General features: G+C 30.9%; 1 protein-coding gene across 1 annotated transcript; it reads right to left on the reverse strand.

The window, feature by feature from the left end:
• Nucleotides 1–2,991: 2,991 nt before the first annotated feature.
• On the reverse strand, nt 2,992–6,755 carry DWF4 (Cytochrome P450 superfamily protein). Its single transcript, XM_078985444.1, has 8 exons — nt 6,459–6,755; nt 6,022–6,346; nt 5,754–5,906; nt 5,368–5,622; nt 5,134–5,226; nt 4,956–5,034; nt 4,729–4,835; nt 2,992–3,560 (listed from the first exon to the last, which is right to left on the reverse strand). Exons 1-8 carry the CDS (start codon nt 6,674–6,676, stop codon nt 3,318–3,320), a joined length of 1,473 nt encoding a protein of 490 aa, XP_078841570.1. The 5' UTR covers nt 6,677–6,755; the 3' UTR covers nt 2,992–3,317.
• Between the last annotated feature and the right edge of the window lie 12,905 nt (nt 6,756–19,660).

Consider the following 19,660-nt stretch of genomic DNA (forward strand, 5'->3'; position numbering starts at 1 on the left):
TTATGTTGGTTTAACTTGTGTTTGATAGACCTATAATCCTAACATGTTAAAGTTCTAATCTTTATTGCTTTACCTACAAGTTTTTTGTAGTTAGATGATCACTCTTATTGCATAAACGTAATATCTAGTTGTTTATAAATATTGAAATGCTAGATCTAGTGATTGAACAAATCCTAGAGTTAAGTGGTAAAAGTTAGTAACTTTGATTGTGTTATAAATAATTATTGATTCATAATATGTGCTTGTATTGCTTGTATTGCGTGTCTTGATTATCGATAGGTAATCATTAGATATCATTCTAATTCTAATTATCCTTAAAATCAATTTAATGTCCAAGTTGTGCTAGGCCACTGCATAATAGCTTATAAATTAGTAATTACTAGGAATTGGAACATGATAACTAGTAAATTAATAATTGGGTAACCAACATATTTAGGCCATTAGAAATCAACCATAAGAAAAAAAAGGATTCAAAACTAAACGAAAGTACTCTTAAATCATGAATGAAAATTGTTTTTCTATTTGCTTGCTTATGTTTAAAGTTTTAGTAGTTACTTGATTGTTATTTGCTTGATTTTAAGTTACTCGTCTTGTAAATCAATAACCGCCCCACTCAAAGTTATTTCTTTTTGTTTAATAAATAGCATTTATTTTATGTTTAAAAATTTCGTTGTCTATGTTCGACTTCTTACTGCTTTACCATACTACTACGTGATTAGGTACACTTCGTAATTTTGTTTTAGCTGACAAAGTTATGTAGGAGTATAAATTTAAAACTTTTAGTGAATTTAAAACACATCACAACATGATCAAACTTTTAGTTGCACCGGTTAGGTCTTTGCTTTAACCAATATAATTACTTATCCAACTTTTACATACTTTATGGTCATTTCCAGACATAATGAAACCCTTTGTTTTTTCATATATACCTATTTCTCTAACTCACTAGTTTTGTTTTAACATTCATTGTTGAATAACTATATTGTAAATTGCAACCAATGAAATTAGTAATCTTATAATATGAATACAAACAACTAGTGCGTAAGTATAAAAGAAGTTAATACTTATTTTTTTTTTTGTCTAAAACTTTGAATGAACAATCGAGCCTTAAATTTGTCAATTAATCAATCGAATTTCATATTTTTCTTAAGAATCCATTTGCAACCTAATGGTTTGTAACGTGAAGATTACACAAGACCTACATATAATTTCATATCATGGATTCCAATCATCATTAATGGATTCTTTCTAGAAACCAACATCTCGAGATTTCATTACATCTTCAAATGTTTTAGGATCTTATGAAATACAAGGAACAACTGTTCCTTTTTGTCTTTCAACATTTGTTTGAAGTCCTTCCATGAGGGGGCAATTTGTATATAACACTTGATATAGAAATGGATTCATCCATCTATATTTTGTGTTGTTCAAATTTTCCAAGTATACATATGATCTGATTGTACCGTAATCCTTCATTTTATAATTGTTAAAACTACTTAGAAGGAACTTCTTGATTGGAATGTCCTTAGCTATATACTATGATTCTAATTGTTCTTACGGATCCTTTGTAGATTTAATTTTTTTATAAAAGTCAAAGAGGGAGTCAATCATGTCATTCAAGATGTGTCGCAACAGATGTAGTCCTCATTTCCCCATTTGCTCTTTCAGGTGTGAGGATGCTATCAGTTGGACCCTGCCAATGTGAAGCCCTTTTAAACCCTACCAAGAGCACTACCATCGGACCTGTCGTGTTCCCGATTTCACTTTAGCTTATCTGAATGTTTACTTTGTACTTCTGATCTTGGGTTGTACCTAAAGCTGAACTTAACATGTCTCAAGTTAATCCTAACTATACTAAATGAAATGATGAAACTAAAATCACCAACATTCATTCTCATTTATCCGAACTAATTAGTGTAACCTTTGATTAACTTACAAAAAAAAAAAAAAAAAAAAAAAAAAAAAAAAAAAAAAAAAAAACTCATACATAAATGAAAATAAATGCTAAAACTTCTCAATTGGGCTAAAGTCGTGTGTCGAATGGCCTAGAATACCTTGAAATTTAACAAAATAACAAAATATGATCATGTCACTTGTCGTTGATTTTTGTCTTTTTCTATGGTAGTCAATTTTTGAATGCAACCATTTCACTAAAGGCACTTTACATTATTTTTACCATATCACATACCATGTTATTTTTCACACCACTTCATTTTTGTTAAGAAATGATCACCACACACCACACCAACCATGTTTTTATTGGTTATTTTTTTTTATTTTTTTTTTTTAATCTTTCTCTCATGTCCACAGGTGTTGAGCTCCTCCTCATCGCATCTTAACATAACATGGGTAGGTGGTGTTTCAAAACCCTTAACGTTGTTAAGTCGGGTACCACGTATGATTCTCCACGTACTAGAGGACATATATCGCATACTCTAAAGCACCATAATTGCTAAAAGTGACTTTTTTTTTCACAAACATTATAAATACAACAAGTGCCCTTTAGTAATTTTTTTCTTGTCAAATTTTAATGATAATCAATCATATTTCGGAAGGTTTGCGTTGAATTTGTTTTTGGAAGGTTTTGTGTTGTCATTCAAACATTACCTTTTACCGTTTAACACTTATTCTTGAATTTAATTGTTGCGAATAAGTTGACCATTGTATATCTCTTATAAATGATCCCATTGTCATATTCATAGTCGTTTTCACTAGTTTTGTGTTATTCTCAACTTAAGAGACATGTGAGAAAGTGTCTTTAGACATATTAAATTTTGTCTCTTCCATTAAGTGACTAAGGGACACTTGTTTAGTTGATTGAAATACCTTTTAAATATGGACCTAAAGAAAATGGTGCATATATGATAACAGATCTGAACCCTCTAAACCCTAAAGAGATAGTTTTCTACAAGTATCTCATTATTAATATTTTTTTTACATCTAAACTGAAATATAACCAAAAACAAAGAGGAGAAAATTACGCAACTGATGTTGATACTTGCATGCAAAATTTCATATAAATATTAAATGCTAAAATACACTTAATATAATATATGACCAAAATAGCTATATATAATTTGGACTATACTTTTTTAAAATATTATAACTTAATTAAAAACCCTCTAAATTCAAGTATTGAGAAATGGCCCCTTCGAAAGCTCCAAGCAACTTTCACCTTCAAGATCAACATGGACATTTTTGAGCCATTCATTTCTTGATTCTCTCCCACCAAACATAAGATTTGACGAAGTCTTTCCTTATCCATCATTGATGATTATGGATCTTGTCGACGTTGCTCTATTCTCTTTTCAATAGTACTATTTCAAACAATGAATTCTTATTGGTAAACCCTTTGGAAAATCAAGATATGGATAAGCAAAAGCTTGATCTACATCCGTCAATTCCCATTGATATCTTAGTACCAAATGATGGATAAATATCGCCATCTCTAATTTGGCTAACTCTGATCCCGTGCATAACCGGGGTCCTCCCCCAAACGGCATGAAGTTATTCGATGATGTCAATGTTGCACTCCCGCTTGAAGATGCAACTTTAGCACTCTACAAAAGTAACAAAGAAAACAATATATCTTGTTAAAACTACATTTAACTATCATAATCAATACATAAAATTGACCATTTGTTTCTCTAATTTGTCTCTTTAACAACTACCAACCGCTTCAATCAATCAATCATTTAGAGTGTTTGATTAGTCTAATCTATTATCATGAGTACTTTGAACCATTATCACTTGTATAGTCAATTTTCTTTTTTCTAACTTATATATTAATAAATGTTTGAATTATTATTATTATTATTATTATTATTATTATTATTATATTGATAAGAATGAGAGGATATTGAGTATGGTGATTGGAGGAGAATGAGTGCACGTGCAACCACACACATCCCTATGGAAGAAAAGACCCCCTTTTTTAATCATCATAACTATTCACTCCTCCACCCGCACACGCACGGGGTGGCGTGGACCCATCATCATCAACATTCCTTAATGGGCCCCATTAGCCGTACACGTGCGACCAATACTAGGCCTGCTTATTTTGGGCCCCCATTCATTATACGTCCATACCTTGACTTTTCTTGGGCCCACGGCAGTTTCCTTTCGGCTCCTTTCTTCAAGTGCTCTTTTCTTTCCTTATACTCTCACATATTATATGATTTATATAATGATAATAATAAGTTATAAATAAAAAACAAATTACTCATATACTTGGATTATTGCAAAACTATTTCCTTGGAGAATATTATGACGGATGCTTACTAATTTGTCATATAGTAAGGTTGATATGCATCTTTCATATGATAGACTATAGTACATCTTTTTAAAAATATGTCAAAAGAATGAGAATTTTTTTTGTCTATAATTATGCTATTTTTTTTAATAAATAAAACGAGAATAATTGATGTGATATTATTAATTCGTTATCAAGCATAGATACCTAATTGATACTTATTATTTTATAATGTATAATAAAATATATTAAAATACAATGATTTCATGTTTATATTTGTCAAAGACAAAGATTGTCTTACGTGTCTAATTGCCAAAATTATGAATACGACGCCAATTTTTCGTTTTTGTTTTCAAGTTATGCCGACAAATAAAATTTAATATATCATTGTAGAATTTTAAGAAAATCTTGATCATTTAAATAATTATAACAATAATTGTGAATATAATATTATTAACAAAAATTTTAGTACGAACCTGCCATCGCCATGGATCAAAAAGGTGAGGTTGGTCAAAATTTGTAGGATCCAAATGCACGGCTGCGATCACTGGAAGCACTTTCCACCCACATGGAATGTCATAACCTTTTGGAAAAGTCAAAAATAAAACCTAAATTACTAAAGTTAAGGGTTCTTTTGTCATTAGACATAAGAATAGGGGGTTAAAAGAAAATAAATAAACAATTTTTTTCTTCATATATTTACCTTTATACCGCACATCTTTAATAGCCTTTCTATGAAGGAATCTCACCACATTCCCGAATCTTAGCGTCTCATTAATCACCTTCATTCACACATTTTTTATCATAATTTAGTTCCACATTAATATATTATTTGATTTAATTTGATCATTTGTATATAAAGAAAAAAAGAAAAAGCTTACACATTGCGTAAATTCCATCTTTTTGTAGTCTTCCCAACTCAAATCCTTCTCACCCGATTGCTTCTTCATCTCGGCAATTTCTTTATGTTCTTCCTGAAGTTTATACACAATATGAATTTCTCTGTTTCTTAACATTTTTTTGCTATTTAATATATATATCCCATGCATTTAATGTGCATATAACATATTGCAAAACAATAAATGTGACATGATTGATTGATATATGGCTCTTACTCTAAGTTGATGAACGGCTTTTGGACAAGTTTCCAAGAAGTAAATGGCTAAGGCTATTGAAACCGACGACGTTTCATGACCAGCAAAGAGTAAACTCAATACCAAATCAAGTATTTGCTCTTTTGAAAGATTTGAATTCTTCAATACCCATCCAAGTAAATCATCGTCTATTCCCTCTAAGTCATTTCCTTCGTGTAGCTTCTGAATCCTCTCTTCCATTCTCATTTCAATGAATTTAAGAATCGTGGCTCTTGACTATCGATATCAATTATCAAAAGCCAAAACCAAATCATGATCATTAACCTTATTGATCTATAAGAAACTAGAGAAACAAAGAAAAAGAAAATAGGGTTATACATATATATTAGTTTGTTGATATGTAATACCTTTAAAGCTTTTCTATATGCAGTTCCAGGGAAGTTTATAGGAGCTGAAACCACACCTTTCATGAAAGTTACATACTCTTTCTTGAGTTGTTCAGTCTCTGGTTTTCCGGGTTCTAAACTCATGATATGTTTCGCCATTAAATTGAATGTAAACTGCATGAAAACAAAGGAGATAAATTTGATATGATCATATGTGTATACGTATGTATAGCTTCTTGAGATTAAGTTACATATATAGTTTTTGGAATAAAAAAGTAAGTTCAATTACCTTTTTTGCTTCATCTTGGGCACAAAAGGATGTATTTTCTTGCCAAGAATCTAACACCCACAAAGTGTTCTTTTCGACTTCTCTAACGAGTTGTGTTTTGAGCCTTGCATTGGTCAAGAAGTTAAGTGAGATAAGCCTCATGTCTCGATGCATGTCACCAACCAAAACCAACATCGACCATTTTCCAAGAATTCCACCTATGCTTCTTGGATAACTACATTCGAATAATCTCCCTTCGTTTTGTAATATGTACCTATTCAAACCTGGATCCACTGAAACTATCGTTGGCTCTCCAAACAAGTTTGATTTGTATATCTTTCCAAACCTACAAATTAATTAACATATGGTTTGATCATTGCGCAAATTCTTTAAGATGGAGAAGAAGTGAGATATGTAAATTAAGAGACTTCTTGAAACTTATAGCAATATGTATATACCTTGATATGTGTTGTTCCATGAATGCTCCGATGGTGGTGGCGGAGTAGGGTTTGAGGTAACCGATGGTTTCTCCGATGAACGGCCAACCCATGTTTCCGGGTGGAAGGTTGATGGGAGGTGAAGAAGTGGTGTGTTTTCTCTTTTTGGCAAGATTCAAGATGAGAAATAGAGTTGAAATTAGAAGAGATACGTAGAGGAAGAACTCGAAGTCGGACATTTTTTTGTTTTTCGTTTTGGGTTCTTCAAGATCTTGGAAGTTGGAACACACAGTGAGTGTGTTTTGAGTGTGTGATCGATAGTGGATGGCAAGGGAAATAAATGACTTGAGAGTCCACCTTTATACAAGTACATGATGCTGGCAATGTTCCATCTGATGGAAAAGGAAATTTCAACTTTTTCGGAAGATTTTTTATGAGGAAATTTCGACTTTTACTTTTTGGAGGGGTTGTGTTGTGTTGGAACAAAAAACAAAACTTAATGTTGGTTTTCTCAAACCAATTAGCATCTTTTTTTTTTCTTGTCTTTTTTTTTTTTTTTTTTTTTTTGTGTGTCTTCTCACTTTAATCATTTAATACCACCTATTACCTAGAAAGTAAAATATATTCTTTATTTGTTAAATCCTATTGAAATGGCAATATTTTTATTTGACAGATAATTTATGCATTAATGGGCATATGAGCATATATGCTATGAGTTATACATTTACCATTTATAGAATAGCTCAAATGTTAAGATTATAAATGGGCAGAGTAACATATATCCTATGTGTTATACATTTATCATTTATGGATTAATTCAAATGTTAAGAATATAAATGGGCATATTAACATATATGCTTATGTTTTATAGATTTAGCATTTATAGATTGATTCAAATGGTAAGATTATAATGGGCATATATGCTATGAGTTATACATTTAGCATCTATAGATTGATTCAAATGGTAAGATTATAAATGGGCAGAGTAACATATATACTATGTGTTATACATTTATCATTTATGGATTTATTCAAATGTTAAGAATTTAAATGGGCATATTAACATATATGTTATGTTTTATAGATTTAGCATTTATAGATCCATTCAAATGGTAAGATTATAATGGGCATATATGCTATGAGTTATACATTTAGCATCTATAGAATGATTCAAATGGTAAGATTATAAATGGGCAGAGTAACATATATACTATATACTATGTGTTATACATTTACCATTTACGGATTAATTCAAATGTTAAGAATATAAATGGGCTTATTAACATATATGCTATGTTTTATACATTTAGCATTTATAGATCTATTCAAATGGTAAGATTATAATGGACATATATGCTATGAGTTATACATTTAGCATCTATAGATTGATTCAAATGGTAAGATCATATATGGGCATATTAAAATACATTCTATGAGTTTATAAGTTAACATTTATAGAATAATTCAAATGGTAAGATAATATGTATGATTGGCTGGTTAGGAAAACATTTAACCCATGACAATTGAGGCCCATGTGAATCTCGTTGAAAAGCTAACACCATGACGTGGGGCTGACCTATAGCTTAAGTCCATACCTTGAAAAACAATTTTGCAACTTTTTGTATTATTTAATATTGAGGTAAATATGTTAAATAGTATTGAATATACATTAGAAAACATGGGTTCAACACTCACAATAATGATGGAAAAAAGAACGTTGAAAAAGTTTTACACAATTTAAAATAAACAAAGACTATGTTTGAGCAAGCACGATGTGTTATGATTCCCTATAAGAATATGGAATAATGGCGGTTTAGTCTTATACATATATGTATACTTCATATGACAAATTATCTTAGAAAAGACAAACATCGTTAAAAAGCGTATCATAGTTGACATAAACATTAGTCTTTAGATTCATTGTATATGTATGATTTGACTGTAAATATAGATGATATACCTACCTCAAATTATGAGTTTGGCATCATTAATTCAAGCATGTGCCATTGGTATAATTGAATTGAAATGACACAATTGGTTAGATATTACACAATAATTATGTCATGACTGCTAACAAAATAAATAAAGTTAGAGAGGCTATATGTTAGCTGTGGTGGGGGTATTCTTGTGGATTGTATGGATTGTAGAAACAAAAACTATTCTCCAATAAGTCCCTAGCTATCGCATTCGTCGATGAGTAGCTCAATTGTTTAGTTAGATTTCACACATATGAATAGAGTAGTGTATCATCACATGTCATGGAGTTGTCTACGTCATTTATTGTTTCTTTCACTTGTATTATGTCGAAGTTACTTGTATCATTTTCCATCTTTCTGTTCGTCTGTTTTTATATATTTTGGTCGTTTTAAAAAAGTGTAACAACCATATCTAACGATAACAATATTGAAATAGAAAATGACACCTATATGTATATCTATATTTATATTTATTTTTAGGACAGCCCATCAAACTTTTGACGTTTGTTTTAAAATGTCACTAAACTATTTTTTTGCACATTAAAGTAATAAACTCTCATTTCCATGTTTTAAAATACCATTTTGTTACCTGCAACCGGATTCAAAGGTAATATACATATCCGGCTCTCACCTCTAACTCATTTCTCCTTGCCACTACACCTCACACCAGTCTCGCTCACTCAAAAACCCTAGGAGATTAATCGTATGTGCGAAGAAATCCGATGGATCTTCTACCGGAGAAAGTGTAACCGAGAATCGATTTTGGTTCAATTTCGACTTCGGGAAGGTTTCTTATATGAAATCGTTGATTCCAGTTGTGAGTAATCCAACATCTTCGGGTTCTTTGTTTGGTAGACGTACGGATTTCATGATTAAGAGCCACTGACCCACCGATTTCCTGATTTCGTTCATATTCCTTCCTTCCCTGATCTGCCTTTCGTTCCCCATTTCCTTCTGCCTTTACTCGTTGACCCACCAACGCCGATGTCACCCTTCTTAGTTATTTCTATTCCCTCGATTAGTGAGTACCGATGAAGAAGAGCAAAGCAAAAAAAAGGTCATCACAGGTCGACTACCCCCTGATGAATTTGCCATCACCGGGCCAAGAACCACCACCATCATCTCCTTATTTCTTCGAATCGAACGAACCCCGGAGTAACTTCTCCGACCCACCCACGATCGATGCCCATCGGAGTTGCTTCGGTGTCGTTATGTTCCTTTTCTCGTTCCTGATTAGTCGAAGGGGGAAGAAGACGATGCCCCTTCCTTAGCCGGAGCCGTTTGATAACTGATACAAGGCTTCGACCTAAAAAGAAAATAAACGACTTTTGATTTTGACCAAGTCAAAGGTCAAAGCAAAAATCAAACTTTCATTTTGTAACCTGCAATGGAGGACACACAAACTGCAGAGAGGAGGTTGGAGGAAATGAGGCTACAATGAGATTAAAACCTGTTATAGTGGGTTAAGTGACTTTTTTAAAACAAACAGGACATGTTCGATGAGCTAATATGACATTTGTCCTTATTTTTATGTATCTAAAAATCTTTTTAAAAATGTCATTTCCTCGTGGTTCAAGATAATCATAATTATGTTGAACGATGTCAATTTATTTATTTTTAAAAGTTATTGAGAGAAATGACCACAAAGGACTCATATTTCAAGATAACCATATGTTTTATGGATTGTTAAGAAATTACAACTAATCCTACAAAAATTAGGGCATGAGTTTGTCGTGTGCAATTGTTTGTCGAGGCTTTAGTCTCTTCCAAAAAAAATAAGGATGTGTGCAATATGGTTTATACAATATGCTTAAAATAACTTGCAAACAAGTCATCGATAACGGCATCAAAAACTCAGTGTATTATACACTACTTTTAAATTTATAAATTATAATATATCGTAGCTAAACTAATACAATAGGAGTGTATAGGATCCTGTAGTAGTATAGTTTTATAAGAAATGGTATCAAACACAAGGGGGAAAGGTAGGATTATATTAGATAATTTCAATGTCAATTAAACTTATAAACAAAAAAGAAAAAGGACTGTTTAAATTCAATTAAACTTAATTAAAACTAATAAAATGAAAACAAATTAGAGAATAGATTTAGAGACAAAAGAGATAATATGTTTTCATATAGATTCAAGTTTACATTTAGATATAATAGATTCCAATTAAGTGAATGAATATTAGATATTATTTATCCTTTCTAATGTAATTAGTTATTGTAATACTCTGTTTCGAATCGTTTCATAATTCGGGACCATGATTCGAGGACTGGTTTTATAATGCGCAGTTTCAAATCGCTTCAATATTCGGGACAGTGGCCCGATCATCAGTTATCATAAGGCTTAGGGCCTTGGAGAAGACAGTTTTAGACCCATTTGGATGTGGGTGGTGTTGGTTATGTGATGATAGGGTTCGGTTTGTGTTTTAGAGCCCAAGGGTATCGGTAAAGGTGTTGGTTCGGGCCTTTTATGAATTTTGGATTTAATTTCGATTTTTTTTTTTCAGATTTAAAAAAGTTGATAGAAGTGTAGGGCTTCTCATTACCTTTCCGTGGATATAAAGAACGCCAAAAACAGATAAGGGAAGCAAAAGTTATGACCATTTGAAGTTAAAAGGGTTTTAGCCCAAACTAGGTATGCATGGCGTACCAGGTGGGAATGCTTGGCATTCAAAAGGAAAATGGACGGGGGACAGCTAGGGAATGATGGGCATTCCCTTTCGTTGGGCTATTTCAAAATCTCGATTTTAGGGTTTGGTCCCTTTATAAGCATCATTATGGACCCAAACCTCTTCCATTTTTCATCGTACATCCTCTCTAACCCTAAGAACGAAACCCTAGCCCCCATTTGTGTATTTATTGAGCTTCATAGTGATTTTTGTGTGTTTTGCTTCTTGAAGAGAAAGAAGTAACTTCTTGAAGAGTCAATGCTTGACTTAGAGCTTGTGGATCCACGCTTTGCTCACCTAAATCTAACTTCTGGAGGTATAAAGTCTCAACATTGACAACTCTTTCATGTAGATCTAGCAAGTTGGTTTTGGTTATGGTTTTGGTCCCTTTGTGGTGGTTCTTGTGAGTAGAAGTTACTCCAGAACCTTTGAGTTTCATATTTGGTCCTTGTTGGGGTTATGAAGTCTTAAAGTTTGGATCTTCATGAGTATAAACATATCATGTATGTTTTGGTGGTCTTTTGGTAAAATTTGGGACTTAGGGTTTTGATTTGGGAACCATTAAGTCTTGATAATTCATAAATCTAGAACTTTATGACTTAAGAAGTCCGTTTGAATCAGATCTAGATGTTTGGACTAAGGTCTTAAGGTATAAGCTGGGATATTGGCCTCTTTATGGAGTTAGAATGCTTGAAATCATGATTGGGTCCTTTTGGACCATGGAAAGATGCCAAGTTGACAACTTTATGGGTTAAGTCAATAATATGAAGTTATTCCAAGAAAAATATAAAAAGTAACAAAAGAAATCATAATTTTACAAATCACAGAGTATATGTGATAATATGATCATGCTTTGTATTCTTTTTATCATATTTTGTAATAATAAGGAGTATGAATGAATGTTAAGAATCAGAATAAGTAAACATAAAAAAAGAATGTATATACATCATTTTAAAGAACATATATAACCTCTTATCCTACATTTTCAAGAATTTGACATCATTTCGGAAAAATATACAAAGAAAAAGTATGATATATAAGACATTTTGTAAGAATCTGTCATCATTATTTAAGAATTTGTCGTCATTCTTGAAGAATCTATATGCCCTTGTTTTTTGATGGCTTTCGCATGCCTTCATATTTACCTCTTGATGTTTGAACCTAAACACACAAATGGACATTAGATATCATATGGTACAAAAGAGGTCAAGAACATTCAAGATAAGGATGTCTAGTCACAATAGGAAAAATAAATTCAACTCCATTAGAGTTCAAAACTCATATGAATGCAATTTGATCTTCCATTGGAGCAACTACTCACTTGAGAATCAAAACCCATCACTCTGCTTTATATTGGGTGCAACTCCATAGGCAAACATACTTGTTTAAGCGTAAATTCAAGTCAACTAATAAGAATAAAGCTACCTGATTCTAGAAGAAATGATAGATTAATGAAAAATGCATCCAAACATGATAAATCATATAAATTTCTATATTTTGAACACAAAAAATTTATGAACAGATTTTAGAATACAATTAGATTTAGAAGAAAAAAAACTTGACATCCAAGTGATAGTAACGAATTGGTGATGGAAGTAAAGAGATGAACAACTTATTCGAAAAAGTAGAGGATACAGGCTCACTAACAGTAAACATCTCATTGCATGAATCTAAAGCCTATCAAAATGCAAGAACATAAACTAAAAAAGAACATAAGCTCAAAAAAGTATAAAATGACAAAATTTCACTAAAAATCATCAAACTAAAATAAAATAATTTACCTGATTAACTATAGCATACATGTTAACAGTTTTATATAGAAGACAACATCAAACACATGTACCAATAACATACGCCACTGCAGCGCAACAAAAAAAAATCCAAGAACATTACACAAAGCCTGTATGCCAAACATCATGTAATTAATCCCATAATCAAGTATCAATCCCCTGATCAACATATGTAGTTAACAAATATACCAACAGATTTATTTGAACAATGTTACATATTATGATTTATTCTTTAAGAATAGTAATGATGGACAAGGTGAAATTTCCAAGATAACGTACTAAAAACATAAGTCTTAAATAATGATTTGGAGCATTGTATTCTGTGAATATTCTGGAAGAATGGTTCTATAAATATTTTGTCAGAATGATTTTGTAAATAGTCTGTCAGAATGATTTTGGAAATATTCTTTTAGAGTGATTTTGTAAATAATCTGGCAGAATAATTTTAAATACATTTAATAATGAGTAGTCATTAGTAAGATCATAAAAAGTTTTACATATATAAAATCAAAAACCACTGAGTTGTTAGAAACTTGAAAATCACGTGTTAAGCATATCCAGTCACTTTTAGAAGCTTGAAAAATCACACATGCTTTCTTAAAATTTGAAAATCAAACATGATATAACTAGCAACTTTTATTGTTGAAATGTTTTGACATCAAAAGCCAAATACTCCTGGAATCAAATAAGTTTCAGCCAGTTCAATAGAAGATTTCATTTAGGCATATAATCGAACACTTCATGTTCATATACAAATACAAATAGATGAAATGAATCAGCAATTTAATCACTGTAACTCTAACTGTAAATCTGATCGAGAAAAACCTTACTTTGTATCTAAGTATAGATAAAACAAAATTAAGGATTGATGACCTACCAAAGTGAAACCCAAATCAGAAAATATACACACCCAGATTGTTATCATAATCAATTAGTCAAAGTACTTGATTGATATGCAAAGAAATGATATGAAAATCAAGATTTTGAGAAGAGAATATATGTAACTTGAAAGGAAATTCTTGAACCAATAGTGAAGATAAAGGTGACAATTGTCTCTAGAAAAATACGGTCGGAGAGTTACCTCTGGTGGGTCTCCTTGAGTAGTCTCTAATCGGGCCACAGGGGATGCATCTGACGTGTTGATGAATCTAGTGATATTGTTTGAATTCCACACAATATGGTGAGAGGGTGGCAATCGTGGCCTGACCTGGAGAGAAGGCGATGGAGATGGAGATCCTTTTCAATTTCTTTGATTTGAAAATATGTGGAAAAAGAACAAAAAACGGGGAAGGAGATGATAATGTAAGTTTGGTTGTTTTCTTAAGGTGGTGATTTTGTGGAAGCAGGTAATGTTAGTGATGGAGCAGAGGCAGGGGGCGATCAACATACACACGTTTGATACACATCGTAATATTTAGGGGGTGATTTTTCCTTCTGGTTTCTTCCTGAGATCGAGGTGAACAAGGTGAATGAGTGAATTAAGGGTAAAAAATAACTGATCCTCTATTTAAGGGAAATATCCATAATTTTGGATATTATTTTGGGTTATTAAAATAAATTTAAGTAAAATTCCGAAATTACATAATAATTAGAGTTTATATATGAACCTAACTCTCTCTCTCTCTCTCTCTCTCTATATATATATATATATATATATATATATATATATATATATATATATATAAGATTGTTGATTTAAATTTTAAGTGTGTTTGATATTTAAGCTTTTAGATCTTTGATATTATTATCTATCGTATTAGGAAAGCCGGATGTTTAAACTCATGTAAGCATGTTCCATTTTCCTCTATTGCTTTGAATTTTAAATTCATAACAGAAATTAATAAAATAATTTTAGGTCGACTTTTCAATCTCAGTCATTCACAGAAGCCTCATTTACGTTTCATAATATTCAAGAACACATAAATTTTCATTCACAAAACCCTCTACATGTCGATATGTATATCAATAATATCATTACCAATATATACCAACCTAACTTATTGGTAGTGAAATAAATTTGTACAAATTATACTTTGTAAAGTAATAATAACAAAATGTTTATATTAGTTTTAATTGGTAAGTTACACAATTTAGGGCAAAAATATCCAAATTATACCAATTTCACCCCTATTTTTTGTGCAACATATATAACCATTTACATTTTCTATTTATTTATATTATTACATTTTATTATTTTTAGTGCGACATATAACCATTTATATTTTCTATTTATTTATATTATTACCTTTTATTTTCTTGTAGATTTGATGTTTCATGTGAACTATAAATCTGATAATTTAAAGAGTCAGAAAGATTGACAGCTTCCACGTTGTTCATGTTTCAAAGGTCATTCATGCTCCTATTAATTGTATATGGTCCTTTTCTTTATCTTTCTTTTTAAACTTTGTATTTTATAACTCTTGCCAACGCCTTGTTAGTTTTCTTTTGTTGTTATTAAATCCGCCGTCCGGAAAAAAAAATGAATTATACAACCATATCTAAATTTTTATTAATCAAACGATTTCTATCCCAGTAGTATCTGATTTTTTTTGAACTGACAAATATTATTAAAAAAAAAAAAAAAAAAAAGAACCACCGCGTAGCAAGTTACTAGACGGGACCAGGAGAACAACAGATTACAATAGCAGTTACAGCAAAGATCAATGATCTCAAATACAGCTTAGAGGACATGCAAACCATTCTACCCACTTGAAATTACAGTTTGTTCTCCTATGTTTTAGCCAAGTATACACCATTGATTTCACTCCATCTATAATCTTAAAGGGGGAAATACGTATGTTTTTAAACACCCAGTTGCATCTCGATTTCCATATCAACCATATAGTGCCAAAACATATGTTGATGAAGTTATTTCTCCTCTTCACACATGATCCCCAACTATTCAAAAAACTTATGAGTTCTCCAATATCATGGAGCTACACTTGAGGAATTGCACACCATTTGAACACCAACCCCCAGACTGCAGTTGCCATAGGACAACGAATTAGGATATGTGTCATATCTTCATCCTCCTGCAAACATTGCGAACATTTAGCTTCAACCCCTCACACCCCTCTTCTTATCAGCACCTTGTTGGATGGAATTCGACCAAGATTGGCTCTCCAAATGAAAGTTAAAACCTTGATTGGGATATCATGTATCCATGGTATAATCACATCACTACTCGCCGGTTCCATATTATCCAGTTTTGATCTAAGGTCATGTACGTGATAGTTGTCCTTATTTCTTGAGGTCGAGGGTTCAAGTTTTGTCATCGATATATGTGAAATAATTTATGAATAGTTTTTCCGTTTAAAAAAAAAACAAAAATAAAATCTAAATTAAACCAAAAGTTTCACACATATAAATTGGTAAGAAGTGAACTTTATCTTATCCGTTCAACTTAAATTGAAGGACTATTTCGATAAAATGTTTTTAATAGTATAATTAATGTTGTAAATAGTTGGTTGTTATAAGCAACATTTTACCATTAGTCGTCATGAATTAGGTTATATGGAAAATGAATATTTAGGACATCAACTTAGGAGCCAATAATCAATTGACACTTGTCCAATTGTAAAAGTTATTGAAATTACAAAACACGTTTAATAATTGGGTTAAATTTCCAAATTTAACCCTTGTGGTTTTCTGAAAATTATATGTTTAGTCCAACTGTATTTGTTTAGATCGGGCAACCAACCCATCATCTTCCCTTCAGTTTCATTTTCCCTTTCCGGTTCATCATCCTCGTCTATGAAGTCTATGAAGAAGAAACCTAGAAAAAAATCTATATGTTTAAAAAAAATTAATAAAATCAAAATACACCGAGGGAAAAGGTTGGTTCCCGACACCACCTTTTACCAGATACAACATTCAAATGCAAAGCTAAAAACAATTTCATCTTCACTGTAAATCAACGATTTCTGAAAGAACACACCTACACACTAGATTTTCAAAATTTGATTTGAAGTTTAAATTTTGAACATCACCAACATCAAATGCATAAAACTGATAAAGGATAAGAAGAAAAAGTTCATAACATAAAGTGTGGAATTAGTTAAGTAGGAGCAGAAATCAGAAATCAAAATATGTATACAAAGGATCAAAAATCACAGTCGCCGGAGCAGATCCAAAAATGTTATCGCTGCCATCGTTGTCTCTCTCTTGCTCTTGATTCTCTACTTCCCCATTGTTGTATCTCCTACCATCCATACTTTCAATAAATGGCACCATCAAAAAACTTTTCTAGGTTTTCTTTTGAAAATATTTAACATTGATCTAATAAGAGAAGTCTGATTGTCGGTGAGATCGATTGGTAACCAAAATCTCACCGATAAACCATTTTGTGGGCAGCTTTAGGACAAGGGAGGGAGGCGCCGACAGAAATCTGCATAGTTGCTTCCTCAAAGGCATAGTCGATCCCTGGTGGAGGTTACAACGAAGCAACTTTCGCAAGTTTGATGAACATGCATAAATTTGGTGTAGACGAGCGGTGAGGCATCACAGAAATGAGAGAAGAAGTGTGGTTGTGTATCAGATCTTCAAAGGATAATAATAAGCGGCTAGAGTTTATTGTCGTTGGATCAGGTGCTCTTGATCCCTGGTTTTGATGTTTAGATGTTTAGGGGAACGTAAAAGAAGGAGAATATTAAACCTAAAATATAATAAAAATATAAATTACCCCCAAATTATAGGGACCATTTTTGTAATCTATTCTAAAATGATGTTTTACCTGCATATACATTTTCATATAACCCTTCTCTTGTGGTCATAACCTATATAATTTATTTGATACGATAATGTCTATTTTCCCATATTGATAGCTATTTTAATAATTTTTTAAACAATAAGATATTTTAATCAATTTATATAGTAAATTTAAACAAGAAAAATAACTAATATAGAAGAAACAACATTTGAACAGTTAAAAAGTTAGAAAATCAACCTCCTCTTCCCCCATTTAACCATTTTACTCGTAACAAATATTATTCCAGTGGGCCCAGCACCAACATTTATTGTATAGGGCCTCCTTTAGGTGTGACGGGTATATAGGGGGGCCATTGACCTCGTTTTTAAAGACTTCAAAGTTCAAAATAATATTTATAATATTATGCTTTATTTAATAGGGAAAATGATATAAATACCCTACAAACTTTCTAAAGTTTATCTTTTGAGTTGTTTTTGTCGGGTTTTATGGGTCCATTAACTAGGATATGACCTGCTCTTTTAGTCCATGTCAACCTGTAATAGCCGGTTCAATGATATTTTAAACCAAAAAAACTCACTTTGTTCTCCTATAAAGCCAAAATAATAAGTTCGGAGATCAATTCATACAAAAAAAAATCTCATTTTCTTCTAAAGCTGATTCACACTCAATTCGTATTGATCCCCTAACTTATTTTTAAAGTGGCACAAAGTGAGTTTTTTTTATCTAAATGATCATTGGACCTGCTATTACAGATTGATAGGGACTAAAAGAACGGATCATATCTTAGTTTAGAGACCCATAAAATCCGATAAAAAATTTAGGGACTCAACGGGTAAACCCTTGAAAGTTCATAAGACATTTGTGCCATTTTCCCTATTTAATATTACAATTGTACCAAAATAGAAATCAACCAATATATATTATCAATTGAACCAAAACAACTGCTATCAAATATGTTTAGTTGATAATACATTATTACTTAAGTAGTCTCAGCATAGTCACGTTATAAACTTTTAAATATTATCATTGTACCGTACAAACGATTTTTCTTTCGTTATATATATATATATATATATATATATATATATATATATATATATATATATATATATATATATATATATATATATATATATATATATGTATAGAGAGAGAGAAAGAAAGAGAAAGAGGTTCATGTGAGACAACTATATTTTGTGATACGGAGAGACATTTTTATAGATAAAAACCATTTTTAAAATATCAAATAATTGAAATTTTTCGAAAAAAATTTTTAATATTATTTTGTCACTTTTTTTAACCAAAAAAATAAAATAAAAAAAAAAACAAAAAATAAATAAATTATCAGTTTTTTGAAATATCTATGATAGAATATTATAATATTCTAGTAGAATATTACAGTATTTTACATATGTAACAAATCTACTAAAATACTAGAATATTCTAGTAGAATATTACAGTATTTTACATATCCAACAAATCTAATAAAATACTAGAATATTCTAACATTTTAAAAATCATATTGAAATATTTACAGTGTAAAATTTTATTAAAATATTTCACGTATTTTTCAATAAAAACGGTATTTTTTATTTTTTTAGGTAAAGAAAATGACGAAAATAATAATTAAAAGAATAATTTTCAGATTTTTTCTTTTATTTTTCATTTTAAACTTATTTTTAGATTGCGTCTTACGGTCTAATAAAATTAATATGTTCTCAAATTAATCTAAACTCATATATATATATATATATATATATATATATATATATATATATATATATATATATATATATATATATATATATATATATATATATATTAAGGGCATTTTAGGCAAACTGAGCATTAATATTATAATAAAGAAACTTTTTTGTTCCCTACTTTAGAACTAGTTGTCACTTGTGTTAGACACCTGTTGGACCACTATCAGACAGTTGTCAGGCTACTGATAGGTTAACATCAAATTCAATGGTATTTTCTAGTCGTATTCACAATTTAATAGAAAAAAACATTGCAATTTTCATTTATTTGGAAATAAATTTAATACATACCATTTTATTTTTGCAATC

Source organism: Lactuca saligna, chromosome 3 (genome assembly GCF_052625555.1).
Source record: "Lactuca saligna cultivar CGN05327 chromosome 3, ASM5262555v1, whole genome shotgun sequence".
NCBI classification, from domain to species: domain Eukaryota; kingdom Viridiplantae; phylum Streptophyta; class Magnoliopsida; order Asterales; family Asteraceae; genus Lactuca; species Lactuca saligna.